The sequence below is a fragment of the Pundamilia nyererei genome, unplaced genomic scaffold (assembly GCF_000239375.1).
Source record: "Pundamilia nyererei isolate P.nyererei 1_Seehausen unplaced genomic scaffold, PunNye1.0 scaffold00117, whole genome shotgun sequence".
In the NCBI taxonomy this organism is placed as follows: Eukaryota; Metazoa; Chordata; class Actinopteri; order Cichliformes; family Cichlidae; genus Pundamilia; species Pundamilia nyererei.
The window spans coordinates 371,098-384,605 of record NW_005187518.1 but is presented as its reverse complement, the minus strand read 5'-3'; the positions used below and the strand labels follow the sequence as shown (position 1 = coordinate 384,605).

The 13,508-nt window shown below is 41.0% G+C and overlaps 1 protein-coding gene across 1 annotated transcript in view; it reads left to right on the top strand.

Annotated features, from left to right (window-relative positions):
- The window catches only part of cux1b (cut-like homeobox 1b), a 62,224-nt gene extending 54,839 nt beyond the window's left edge, over window positions 1-7,385 (top strand). Inside the window, exons 15-22 of the mRNA XM_005742092.2 lie at window positions 3,314-3,517; window positions 5,273-5,385; window positions 5,489-5,605; window positions 5,743-5,826; window positions 6,076-6,132; window positions 6,220-6,300; window positions 6,396-6,460; window positions 6,564-7,385. Coding sequence (XP_005742149.1) covers window positions 3,314-3,517; window positions 5,273-5,385; window positions 5,489-5,605; window positions 5,743-5,826; window positions 6,076-6,132; window positions 6,220-6,300; window positions 6,396-6,460; window positions 6,564-6,612 — 770 coding nt within the window. The 3' untranslated portion in view covers window positions 6,613-7,385. The remainder of the gene's footprint in view (window positions 1-3,313; window positions 3,518-5,272; window positions 5,386-5,488; window positions 5,606-5,742; window positions 5,827-6,075; window positions 6,133-6,219; window positions 6,301-6,395; window positions 6,461-6,563) is intronic.
- The last annotated feature ends 6,123 nt before the right edge of the window (window positions 7,386-13,508 follow it).

Sequence of the window (13,508 nt, the reverse complement as noted above, 5' to 3'; positions counted from 1 at the left end):
ACACACACACAAAAAGAAACTGCTAGCTAGAGAATCAAAGGACATATCAAGATCAGTGAATATATGATAGCATATCTGTTTTCCTGTTTTCTATCCTCCAATAATATTTGTTTGTTTGTTTGTTTGTTTTTTTTGTCCTTTTTTTTCTTTTCCTGGGCAAGCCCAACACTACTGCTCGGCAGGGCACGCAGCTTTCTTTAGATGTAGACCTTGCCCACTCATTAATCACATTAACTTAATTAACTGGTCCAAATTATACACTTTGTCAAATAGGTCAAGTGAAATTACCTAAACATACGAACGCATGTTAACTTGAAAGAGGTCATATCTGCCAAATTGAGATTAGAGAAGTGTACCAGCTAGCAGGTGTGCTACGCCAGATCGAGCAGAGATAGCCAGCCTATGATTATGCAGAATTTCTATTGCAGTTAGTAACGAAGCACTTATTAGGATCTTTGTAAGACTTACCAGGACAGGGTCTGTAAACACTACAACAAGAGTACGATCCCGGGATCCTGGGAAGTGTATGCCTTTAAAAAAAAAAAAAAAAAAAAAAAAAAAGTGGTTGTAAACCAAGCACAGATGCTTATCCACATTGTAACACTAAAAACAACAACAAAAAAGAATCATAAGATAGCCGTACCCATGTTTTCTATGTGATTAAACTGAGTTTCTGTCCAGCCAACCCTTATTTCAAACTACAGATGACTGTGTGACAGGCGGGCCGTCGTCCTGTGCAGGTGTAGATATCATGAGTATCAAACGTGTTGTTTTCTATTCACAAATCCCAACGTTTTTTTTATAGCCTCCCACTTTCCCCTCAGCGTATACTCGAGATAAGGCGGCAGCCCGTCAAAAGTTTAAATCGGACTTTCCAAAGCGTCTGTTAGTTGTTAAAAAGTAATCGCCCAAACGTCGGCTCTCCCTGCCGTCGACTGATGTGAGACATCTGTCCCCTGCTGCGCGCTGAATAGTGATACTGCCTTCTGTTGGGACCGCTTGGACTGGACAGCCACAGTGTGTTTGTTTTATGGTGATGAATAGCTACTGTAAAGTATGAGCACTTAACCCATCAGTAATTATTTTCTTTTTTTTTTGTAATAGCCTGATCCATCCGCTCACCCGAACCGTGTGAGATCATCAGATTTGTGCCTTTAACTGCCAAGCAGGGCACCAAACTAGTGATGTCATTAGATGTAGAGGATTCCCCCCGATTCGTTAGCGATGCATCTCGCGTCCTGACCTGAAATTTGTTTCTCACGGTACTTTAAACTCGACTTCCATCAGCTCTCCGGAGAGGGTTTTATTTACAAACTAATTTGTTTGTTTGTTTGTTTATTTTTCCCCCACAATGCATTACTTACGTTGTATATAAACTGACTAGCAGCGAAAAAGGCCAGAGCATTGAATGAAGGAGGAAGCATGCAGAAATGGCATACACTGTAATAACACTGAATTTATTCATAGGGCATTTTTTGTATTTTTCTGTTTGTGTCAGGTTTGCTGTGACATTGATAAACGGCACTACAGGTATTGATAATGACACGTGCCAATTCTGATGGTTATTTGGAGGAGAAAAAAAAGAGAGAGACGTGTAAATACGGTCGATGGAGTAGCTATTGATTCACTATTGTCACGGTATGCTTTTGTTTTGAAGGCAGGAGGAGAGAAGGGACGATTCAGGACTTTTCCATGATCCACAGATATTTTTCTACAAATTTAAATCAGATGATTCTATACACTGTTGAATAACATTGTAAAGGTGTAACAGATGCTGTATATCATATCATGTTTTCTGAAGTCGTAAAGCTTTACTGTATGATCTGTTGAAGTAGTGGTTGTTCATTTGACATGTTTTTAGTTGTAATGGAAGCCCGAACAGCAGCACTGGTCACCATATTCAGGAGAAAAAAAGAAGAAAAAAAATAAGAGAGAGAGAGAGAGAGAGACCTCAGATGTTTTTTGTAATACTTTTAAAATATATCTTATGAAGTGGGTTTTTGTAAGGAAACACTTTCTGAATCAGCGGTGCTGTATGCATAGCACACTCAGTAATACATACACACATAATACAGCACAATACACTCATGTTTTAAACCCTCCCCCCCTCCCTTAACCCCCTTTTAACTTTACTCACATGGCTTTTGTTATCGTTTTAAGTCTTAAAATCATTTCCCCGTCGTCTTTCACGCTTAAGCCTCGGAGATCGGCTCCGGGATAAAAAACATTTCATTCAGTACAAGACTTAAGATTTAAACAAACAAAAAAAAAAAAAAAAAAAGAGGAAGCAAAAAGCCAAATAGTGACGTTAGTTATCCTCTTCTGTTGGAAAAAGGTCGCTGACTTTTTAAAATGTTGCATTTTTTTTTTTTACCCCTGTACATTGCTAGTGTCGTCGCTTCAGTTCACCCATAGCTTAAACCACAGTGTAGTCTGACAACCAAAATGACCTGGGGAGATCTTCACCCACCCACCCCCAACCTCCTCCCCATCTACCCCCACCCTAACCTCTTCCCTCCCCTTTTGGAAAGCTTTAAGATGCTTGTTGAGGCTTTAGCAAGTTCAGAGTATTGTTCTTGATTTTTTTTTTCCCTCCCCCCAACATGTCATCAACAACGTGAAAGTAATAATTCTCATCACTTTCTCCCAATGCTTATTTTTTTAATGAGTGTGTGCGTGCGCGTACGTGTGTGTTGTAGTACAAAAGGATGCATGACTGTAAAGGGATGGTCAAGATGTTTCCTCCCCCCTCTCTCCTTCCCCGTCCCTCTCCGCACTTCCGTCACTCCTGAGATGCTTTTTAACTCCTTCACGGTCTCCCTCCCTTTGGTTTGTTTTTCCTCATGTATCATTGTTTCTTTATCTTTCTATTTACTAAACGTATCATGTTGTTTGTTCTCAGCACTGTAAAACAGTCCCTTCTACAACATTGAAAAGCAATATCACTGTATGAAATGTTCACAATGTATTTGTTATGATTGACATTTGATTCATCATCATTATTATTCACATGCACCCTAGGTGTGATAATTGAAGTAAATCTCTTTTATACAAATACTAAAAGTGTGCTGTGGCTGTTTTTCTGTTCCGCGTTCACTCTGTAAAAGAAGTATTCTCAGAGAAAGAGATCAGTTGAGCTTGTTAGAAACAAAGAAAAGGGCTTTCACAGATGTTTTGGACTGCTTCTGCCTTTTATCAGCAGCTACAGGTGAGTTATGTTGGGTTATGTTTTATTATAAATTTTTTTTTTTAAGTCTACAGTTGGGAAGTTTTTTGAATCAGAGATGGTCTTAAAGTTGTTGTCTGTCTTCAGGACGTTACTCTGAGCTGCAGGTGGAGTTTGCAGCCGCGGTGCGTACCAGCGCCGAGCAGAAGGAGCTGATCCTGAAGCTGGAGCACGACCTGAGCACCGTCCAAGCCATGTCCTCCCTGCCGCGCCCCGATGCAGACGGGTCAGAGGTCAGCAACATGGGCAACATCCCCGAGCCGATCAAAGAGGCCTCTGCGACCTTTATCGGTAGGTCGCCGGGATGAAATGGAAAGTTGATGATGTTTGATCATGATGTGTTTGTTATTTGGAGTCCTCACATGTCATCCCAAAACGAAACGTCACCTTTAGCCATAAAGTGGCCCCGCAGTTTAATTTATGATCAGTGTGGTGACAATATCAAACTGTTTAGAAATCGTTGGAAAGGACAAAGGATTAAAAAAAACTAAAAAAAATATTAATTTGCAATAAAAAAAAAATTGCAAATGTTTTGTGCAGAAATGCTCAAAATAAAGAGTCACTGTGAAACAACTTTACCATTTACCATAAAATCAAAAAACCACATTTATTAGACCATTAAAACCCCCAATAAATATAGAGATTGTAGAAATGGTCAGAAACTAAAAATGAGATGACTTATTTGGCAAACAACAGACTGAATTCATGGTTTTATACCCAAATAGGACTTTTCTGAGAAATAAGCAAATAAATGACTGCATCTAAATTAAATTATGATAATAATAATGATAATATGTGGTTTACTGTTTGTTTGTTTTTTCATCTTTTTTGTAAAACTAATTTGAAAATTGAAATGATTGGAAATAAAATTAAATTTATGGAGGAAAAAAAACCTGTTTTAGCATTAAAAATATTATTTTGATTAACCATAAAAAAAACATGAAACATAAAACAAGATTTTGGTCATTACAGTACAGTTAATATAAGGCAGCAGTGGCATAAACCTTACAGTGGATGGTGGTCTAATAATGTAATTTGTATATTTCCAGGGTTATTTGCAGCCAAGGAGCTTTTCATAATCCTCATAACACCTGTGTAATAAAACTGTAATAAGCTGTAGTAGAAGGCGGCTGACATGCACGCTACAAAACACTTATATTTCACAACGTCACATAAATGTATAGTTGAGTCCTTAAAAGTCAAATAGAAAGCTGCGCACATTTTTCATGCGTGTGAATGAGCCGCCTCTCAACAGCTTTCTGCCTGAAAACGCAGCTCACGGTAGACGAGATGTGGAAGTGCATAAAAATTACAGCCACCCGAAAAAAAACAAAACAACAACACTTAATGTTTCCTGTTTGCATATTTCGCAGCCAGCAGGCACTTTCGCCTTTTTATGACACCTTACATTTATTTTTCAAACACATTTTAATGCTAATGTTACCTCTGCTTTCATTAACGCACAGATAAAGCAAAGGATGGAGAGATAATATTCAATGTTCAGTGTTATTGGAGTCAATTATCACATTTCAAAACCATGAGCAGAGCGGCGAAAAAGGGAAGAAGACTCCAAATTAAGAAAAGAGTCGTTACAGATCACTGATGGTAAATCTGCATTCACATGCCTGTTGGCACTGGCTCATCTGTTGCCTTAAATTTCTATTCTACGTGTCAAAAAATGACAAATTATTAGTTTAATGTTTTTCCCTTCTAAGCCTACCGCTGGCACGCCTCGTAAACCGAATTATTCACCCAGCTTTGATACTGAAGTTTGTCTTTAGCGCAGCTTCTCTAATTGAAGTCAGATAAATGTGCTGAAGGATGCTCCGCAGGGGGTTTGTCTGTTTTTTGGATTCTCACCTGATTAGAGGCGTTCGAGTGCTTTTCTTTCGTGTGTCAGTTAAAACCTGAGGGTCTGGTGAGTTGAGCGCTGTCTATCTTATTTATCGCATCAAATAAACCTCGCTCGCCTCTGTCTGATCTGAAACGTTAGCCATGCAAATAGAGGAAAAGATTCCCGGCATGTAAGTGCTGCTTTATCTGCAGGTTCAGGTGTGAGCGCCCAGCCTGAGCTTCCTCAGGGCCAGATGGACTCGCTGCTCTCCATCATCTCCAGCCAAAGGGAGAGGTTCCGCTCTCGCAACCAGGAGCTGGAAGCTGTGAGTCACACACACATATGTGCGCGCGCGCACACGTATATTCATGTGTCTTTTTCCCTGGAGGGCTAATTCCTCTTCCCTTTGTTCCCTCTGATGCCTGTAGGAGAGTCGCTCCATGCAGCAGACCATGCAGGCCCTGCAGAATGAACTGGACAGCCTTAGAGCGGACAACATCAAACTCTATGAGAAAATCAAATTTCTGCAGAGCTACCCAGGCAGAGTATGTCTGAGAGATTCTTTCTGATGTCCAGTTTGGTTTGCTGGCACAAAATAAACCCAGTTTGGGTGTTTCAGTGGCTGATGAATGCTTAATTTGGATCGTTCTCCCCTCCCTCTTGTGTTTCCTCCCTGCTGCAGGCTGGAGGCAGCGACGACACCGTGATGCGTTACTCCTCCCAGTACGAGGAAAGACTGGATCCGTTTGCTTCCTTCAGCAAGAGGGTGAAAGTCACACACTTGAGATCAAATAAAAATGTTAAACGCTGTCATTTCTTAGAGGAGTTTCTTTGTTTTATGAGATAGTGATAATAAATAATGACTAAATGCAGAGTGATGTCTAAACAGGTGAAGAAGAACATGGATTAATATTCCACAAACAGTTGTTTTATCATAAAATAAATCAACTCTAGATTTTATATTCACACGTGCTGCCGGGAGATGTCGTCATAGTTCTGTGCGGTGTGTTTTCAGGAGCGTCAGCGCCGATACCTCAGCCTCAGCCCCTGGGATAAAGCAACTCTGGGCCTGGTAAGAATCTGAATCAAACATCAGACGCGTCTTCTGTGTGTCCGTGTGAACTTCTCATCTCACTCTCCGGTTGTTTGCGTCTCTCAGGGACGTGTGATTCTCTCCAACAAGATGGCCAGGACCATTGCTTTCTTCTACACTCTGTTCCTGCACTGTTTGGTCTTCTTGGTAGGTTTGCTTTCAGTACCGCGTGGCCTCCTCCGGTAGGTACATCTGCAGCTTCAGAGGAACAGGACTCACCTGTCACCTGTGATTATTTTCAGGTGCTGTATAAGACCGCTTGGAGCGAGAGCATTGGCAGAGACTGCTCAGCTTTCTGTGCGAAAAAGTGAGTGTGCCTCCTGCAGCGGACTCAGAAGCTCGTCACATAATGCAGCAGATAAATGCGATGTTTTATTTGACCCTTACGAGTGCTTCGCTGTTTGTCTCAGGTACGCTGACCACATCCACCGTTTCCATGAGAACGACCCAAACCTTTAAGCCGACCCACGGTGACATCATGACATGGCATCGGTGACATCAACACTGAGCAGCATGCATGTTCCTTAGAGAAGTTTACCTTTATTAAAGCTCCTTTATTCTTCCTGCAGTAGCTAATTTCACCACTAGGGGGCAGTTTAGGGCTGTGAACTGTAAATTAAAGGGTTGCTTGATTACTTGATGATTGGTAAGTTGCGGGTGATATACAAAACCATAATCTGACGTTTATTAGATAATACAATACTGAAGGTCAATCATTAACAGTATATATGAGACATGTGCTATTTAAAGCAGGTTTAATGAAGTTCTTCTTTACCTTTCTGGACTGAAGGGACCACGATACTCCTTATTCTTTTTTTTTTGTTTGTGCGGTGTGTTTAACTGGTTTAACTGGAACTGAAGATGTAAGTTTAGGTTGGTGGGGTTAACATTAAGTTTGATTGGTGGGTAAAAGCACAGCTTGAAGTTATATAGAAGGATTTTTGAGCAGATCCTGGTGGTGGAACAACACAGTAGTTAAGATTTTTTCATTCCTTTTTGCTCTATTTCGAATAATTAATGGGAGTAATAAGTGATTGGTAGGTACTAGTTTTAATGGTTTGTTACTGTTGTTTGTTATTAGGAGACCGTTTTCTCCTCGGCTGAGTGATGCAGTAATAGACTAAAGGTTACGGAGTCTGTGATCCTAATACTCAACGTCATTGTGCGTGTTTACCTGCTTTCTTCTCCCTTTCTGTCATTGCACATCTATTACAATAAAGACTATACAGCAATTTCTTTTGTAGTCTCATTTTATCTTCATCTTGTGGTGTGTGAGATAGCCGAAGATAATATACATACAAATCCATTCAGTTTTATTTATATAACCTTAAATCACATTAACAGTTGCCTGCTTTATGTTGTAGGGTAAAGACTCTATAATAATCCAGAGAAAAGAGAAGTAGGACAGTGGGAAGGAAAAACTGCCTTTTGACAGGAAGAAACCTTTGGCTAATTGCTCTCTGGTTACGTAGCAAGTTCGGACTTAGATTTTACACAGAACTCAAAATCAAGCTTAAGTCTGCTTATGTGCTGTGTAATACTGACTTGTATGGTGGTTTCCTTCCTTAGAAGTAATAGTTTTTGTAATTTCTGCTACTTTGTCTGGGTGATGGCAAGAGGGGTAAAAACTGTTGGCTGTGTTGTAGCGTAGACCTGTAGTGCTATATAAAAGGGAGACATTGGAGCAGGTAGTGCCTTCAAACTCAAGTCAACAGTGGGCAGGTGGACGCTTTCCTGCAGACTTGCCTGTCAGCTGTCTGTCTCTGTCCTCTTTGGAGTTTGAACCTGACCAGAGCGTGATGGATGTGCTCAGTCGGCGCTGCGTAGACTCGTATCTGTATCTGCAGCAGCCGAGACAGGATGAACTTCCCTGAGCAGGCTGTACTTTCTCTAATGTGTCAATGTTCTCTCACTATCTGTTGCACTAGATAGGACTATAGTTTATTTTTGCTCCAGTGCCAAATGCATTGTGTCTACTGTAGCTGGACACAACCCAGAAGAGAATCAAATACCAGCAGAAAATTGTTCCACTGCCAAAAACATCAGTGTCCAGATCTCTCTTAGGATTTTTTTCTGAGTGTAAAGATAAGTAAATGTATTCTAAAGCAGAAATGAACAAGCTTAGGCCTGACACTGATCATTTCCTTAGTATTAAAAGGACTAACACCGTATCTTACATGTAACTATATTCACCTACCTACCACGTTGGGGCGGCTGTAGCGCATCAACTAATCTGAAGGTTGGTGTTTCGATTCCTGGCTGCTCCAGTCTGAATGCCCAAATTATCCCTGAGCAACATACTGAACCCCGAGTTGTAATTCCAAGGTAATTACACTCTCAGTGGTGGGCAGCAGTATAACGTGCTACTGAAAAAAGAGCACATCAGTAACATTATAGGGATCTTTTTAATGAGTTAATGAAGGTTAAAAAAAAGCGTGGGTTTGTGTAACAGCTGCACCATGACGAAGGAAAAAAAAGAGTAACCGTCTAAATAAAGACGGGGAATGAATTCACAGATCAGTGATTCGACCCTCAGCGGTCCCTCTGACGTCTGCCTACATCTTAGCATGACTGAATTAACCTGCATTATTCATGAGAGGCAATTCTTAAAGAGCACCACAGCTCACTGCCATTAAAGACAAACAAGGCTGGCAGACTCAGACGTGCACTTCCTCCTCCACCATTCCGGCCTCTATCTTAAGCCCCATTTTGCTTATCAATCAGAGCAGGCTCCAGGGCTATCTCGGCACAATTACGGCTTCATTCTGCCCCCCAGAGCGCCATTCACCTTTGACCTCAATCTTTTTTCACATCGCCTCTCCTCTCACGCGTCCCCACCACACTTTCTCCTACATCTCTCATCTCAGCGTCTCCAGCTGCCCATCGTCAGCAGCATAAATATTAACATCCTCCATCTGTGGAATTACAAAGGTCTTAAGTAAGCCTAATGGCCCAATGTTATTTTTATTGCAGTGGACAGGCCGCCTCACTTGGACCGGTCCTCTCATTAATGACAGCGCACTGATGCCTCAGCATTTCATTTATTTATTTATTTTTCGCCTTGCCATGCTTGTTTTGAGGCTGTTTGAAAGTGCACATGAAAGAAGAGGACAGTGGATCATCTAATCCTTTTGCTTTCCATCCTGTGTTCAGCAGAGGGCAGTAAAGTTATGTTCTTTTTATCAATATGAATTATTTAGCTGACTCTTCTGACTGTAGCCTTGCTTGTCTGCCTGCAGCTTCCCTGATTTCTGTTTCCTGTTAATGAAACGGTGTTCCCAACATCTCCACTTGTGTCTTTAATGGCACGACATGGATCTGATGCTATGTTTTCTTTAATTTTTTAATTAGTAGGGAAATCTTTTTGGATTATTATATTAAAGTTTCATGCTTCCAATATGTGAAGATCAAAGTGACAGCTTTAGATCTTAGATATAAATTCTTTTAATGGGATTTTTGTTTGGCTCCATAATGTAGGTGTTTACACATTCACCGAACAAGCAATAGATCCCCAAAGGAGACACAAATCCCCTTTGGGGTTGCATCAGGAAAAGCATCTGACGCAAAAATCTGCCAAATCAAACACGTGACGCTACCTGCTGTAGTGAATAACAGATCAACTGAAAAGCAGCTACAATAAAAATACAACCCATAATTTTGCTCATTAGCCGACCCACGACTCAAACAAAAACACTGTATTACCTGTTTTTGAGTAAGATTTAGACTACAACATCATCCGCTAATTGGAAGGTTAGCGGTTCGATCCCTGGCTGCTCCAGACTGCATGCCAAATATCCTCAGGCAAGATATTACACATGAATGAATTAAACATAGAAAGAAAGTGCTGGTGTGAATGGGTGAATAAGGCAAGTTGTATAAAGTACTTTGAGTGCTCAGAGTAGAAAAACACTATATATCCTCAGGGAATTTACAAAAACCCCAAGAGCTACATCTCAGACTCCACAGGCCTCAAGTAGCATGTTAAATGTTAATGCTAAAGACATTGCATTTATAAAAAGACTGAACCAAGTATAACTTGTTTGGGGGGGTGACGAAAAGACTCTCCTCTCAAAAAGAACATGCACCATGGCTGAGGTTTACAGATTTTAATCTGAATAAAACAAAAACGATCTGGAACAAAGTCATTTGGACCAAGAAGATCAAAGTAGATATGCTATTAGTTGCTTTTGTGCTGATATGCACAAACACCTCATACCAGCTGTCACGCACGGTGGTGGAGGGGTGATGAGATGGGCTTGTTTTGCTGGCACAACACCTGAGTCTGACAATGAACTCTTGTGTATTTTAACTGTCCAGCAGCTAAAGCTTGGACCGTAAAGGAGTCGCACAACAAGACAATGATCCCACGCACGCTGTGCACACAGTGGAACGGCCAAAGTCCAGACCTCAACCTGAATGAAATGCCATGTTGAGACCTTAAGAGAGCTGTGTGTAAATAAATGCCTGCAAAGCTCAATGGACTAAAGCAATGCTGTAAAGAAGAATGTGCTAGAATTTCTGATAAAATCCCACAGGAAACAATTACTTCAAGTCATTGCTGCTAAAGGTGGTCCTGCAAGCTAGTGACTGAGGGGCGTGTACTTTGTTTTTCACAGACTGGAGACTATAATCCATGTAATTCAACTAAATAGTTAAACTGTTATGTAAAAAAGTGAACACCTGAATCTAACAACATTCACTTTGTTCTCACATTTTACTTGGTTTCTAAGTTAAACGCACACATTTAAACATCAGCTCCTCACGCGTGCTCAAACTGACTCTGCAACTCCTCCAGGTTTTGGGGCCTTACGGGCTTAAATTCCTTGACATTGTGTCCTAAATGAATGAAGAGTTTTCAGTGGAGCCTGCAGGCTGCAGCTCAGTGCCCATGAATCCTGCTTCAGCTTGGCAGGTAAGACCTTTTTATTTTTTCTTCCCCAGACATCGCTCCCATTCAGAGGCATCATCTTCATTCATTTCTCTGCGGCTGTGAAAATCTCATTCAGAGCTTTCATTGAACTAACACACCATTCAGGATTTTTCTCCTTTGTGTCACTAAGTAGCTCAGACCATAAACTGCTGCAGAGGACTGTTGCATGGATACAAAGAGTGTGTGGGAGTGTGTGTGTGTCTTTGTTGCTAAAGGAGTTTGGTGCCTATATGTGTGCCGGGGAGGTCTCATTCATTTTATTTCAACCTCTCGTAATCCCCTTCGGAAATCTCTCGGTCCCATTCCTCTTTTCCGTCTTTAGCCTGTCTGCATGAAGTCAGTTTACCCCCCACCCCTCTAAATCACCCTCACCCCCTATCCCTTCCACCCCCCTGTGGGTGTTGCTATGGAAACAGGCCTCCTCTGTCAGGTGGCTAACGCTCCCCAGCGCTCTGATTTGCTCTGACATCGTCTGGCTGAATCACTCTGACACGTGATCTTCAATCAGCCAGTCCAGATGCTGAATATGGAGCTGGTCTCTCTTGTGACACCCCCCACCCCAGTCTTCTCCCCGCCCATTCATCAGGGGAAGTTATGGGTGGGTGTGGTTCGTGTTAATTCACAGAAAAAAGATATAATTTACTAAGAAATAAAATGACTGATTTGTTCAAACGACATAATATGTGGCTTCATTTAAATAGATTAACTTTAATATTGTGCTTTGACCCTCTTTATCAGTTCAGCAGACACTGTTTCTTATCGCATTCAGCTCATTTGTCATTTTTCTCTCTTTTATAACCTTTCAAAATAGTAAATGTTTGATTTTTGTGTCGCTGTTAATCAGATCAGCCTCTCCTCTCCAGTTTGGAGCAAGCTGAAGAAGGAAATCTGAACTGGTTTAGGTTTTTTACCAGTTTTGTATTTTCAGCATCCATCACTCCTTGTGTTCCCGTGGCACTAAATGCTAGTTTGTTATGTTAAACTGCTAAGCTGTTCAGAGCATTCTTATTCTAAGAAAAGGACGCTATTAAACGCACGAATGAGCAAGAACAAAAAAGGAAATGAAAAAAAAAGTTTTCAAATAAATGTGTGGATTGCTCCTGTCACAGAACAGTGGAAACTGGCTATAACTGGAACAGAAGGAGAAGTGGGAGCCCCCCACCCGTGCACAACTGCGTGTGCAGTTTGAGAAACCACACAGATCCTCAGCTGGCAGCTTCATTAGGCGGTTCGAGCAAGATTGTGCAGTTAATTGTAGTGAGTGGTAAACACTGTTGTGTGACATGAAATTTCATGAAAATTTGTTTTCTATAGTTAGGTCACGAATGCTTGACATCACACTTTGTTGAGACTACAACCAAATTCCCCTGAATGGACAGATTTGTTGCTTCTTCAATCAACAACTTCCAACTATGCCAACAAAATTAATTAGACTTTTAACTTGGATGACACAAGTGCGCAGCAGTGATGGTTGCTGAAAATGGGCTTATAGGTATTGGTAAGACTAATTAGTGGTGAATATTTCTATTCATCATTATGAAAAACAAGATTGTTTTAGATAAATTTCATCTTTATTAAGTATGAACTGTTTCCTTATTTGGTGCAGTAACAATGAAAAGGGTCAATATGCACCGACCAGTTCATTGGCTCGTTAATGCAGATATCTGATCAGGCAATCAGAAGGCAGCAACTCAATGCATTTAGACATGCAGACACAGTCAGAACAATCTGCTGCAGTTCAAACTGAGGATCAGGATGGAGAAGAAAGAGATTTAAGGGACTTTGCAAAAACCAGTCCATCTGGTATTTCAGAATCTGCTGACCCACTGAGGTTTTCCCATATAACCATCTTTAGAGTTTACAGAGAATGATCTGAAAAAGAGAAAATATCAGAGGTCAGAGAAGAAGGACTAGACTGCTTCAAGCTAATAGGAAAGAAAGAAAGACAAGAAAAGAAAGCCATCAAAAATACTGTAAAGTATCAAAAAGGAAGCCCCTTATCATGAGGAACTGTGTGTGTGTTCTGTGATTACCGTAGATAAATTCATATTGCTGTGAGGGCAGCATTGTAGTGTTTTAGCTGGTTCAACATTGTCTCTGTCAGCCACACCTGTGCAAAACTATATTTAAGCACAGTGTTTGGGTAAACACGCCTGCTTTCCACCTCTGTTGTTTCCACCAGAAAGTTTATTGGCAGACACTTTCCAGCACATGACTAACTGACGCGCTTCCCTTCCTGTTGTTGTTTCCTCGTGTTGTTTACACTGTCATTGATGGTGTGGTTTACTGTGCTATCTTGGGCTGAGCTCCAGAGTGGCTGGGATGACATCATTGCACACATCATGCATCACCTCCTGCCAGCTCAGCAGGAGAGATGCAAAGTCAGGTACAGGGTGACACTGAAAACACACATGCACAAATGCTT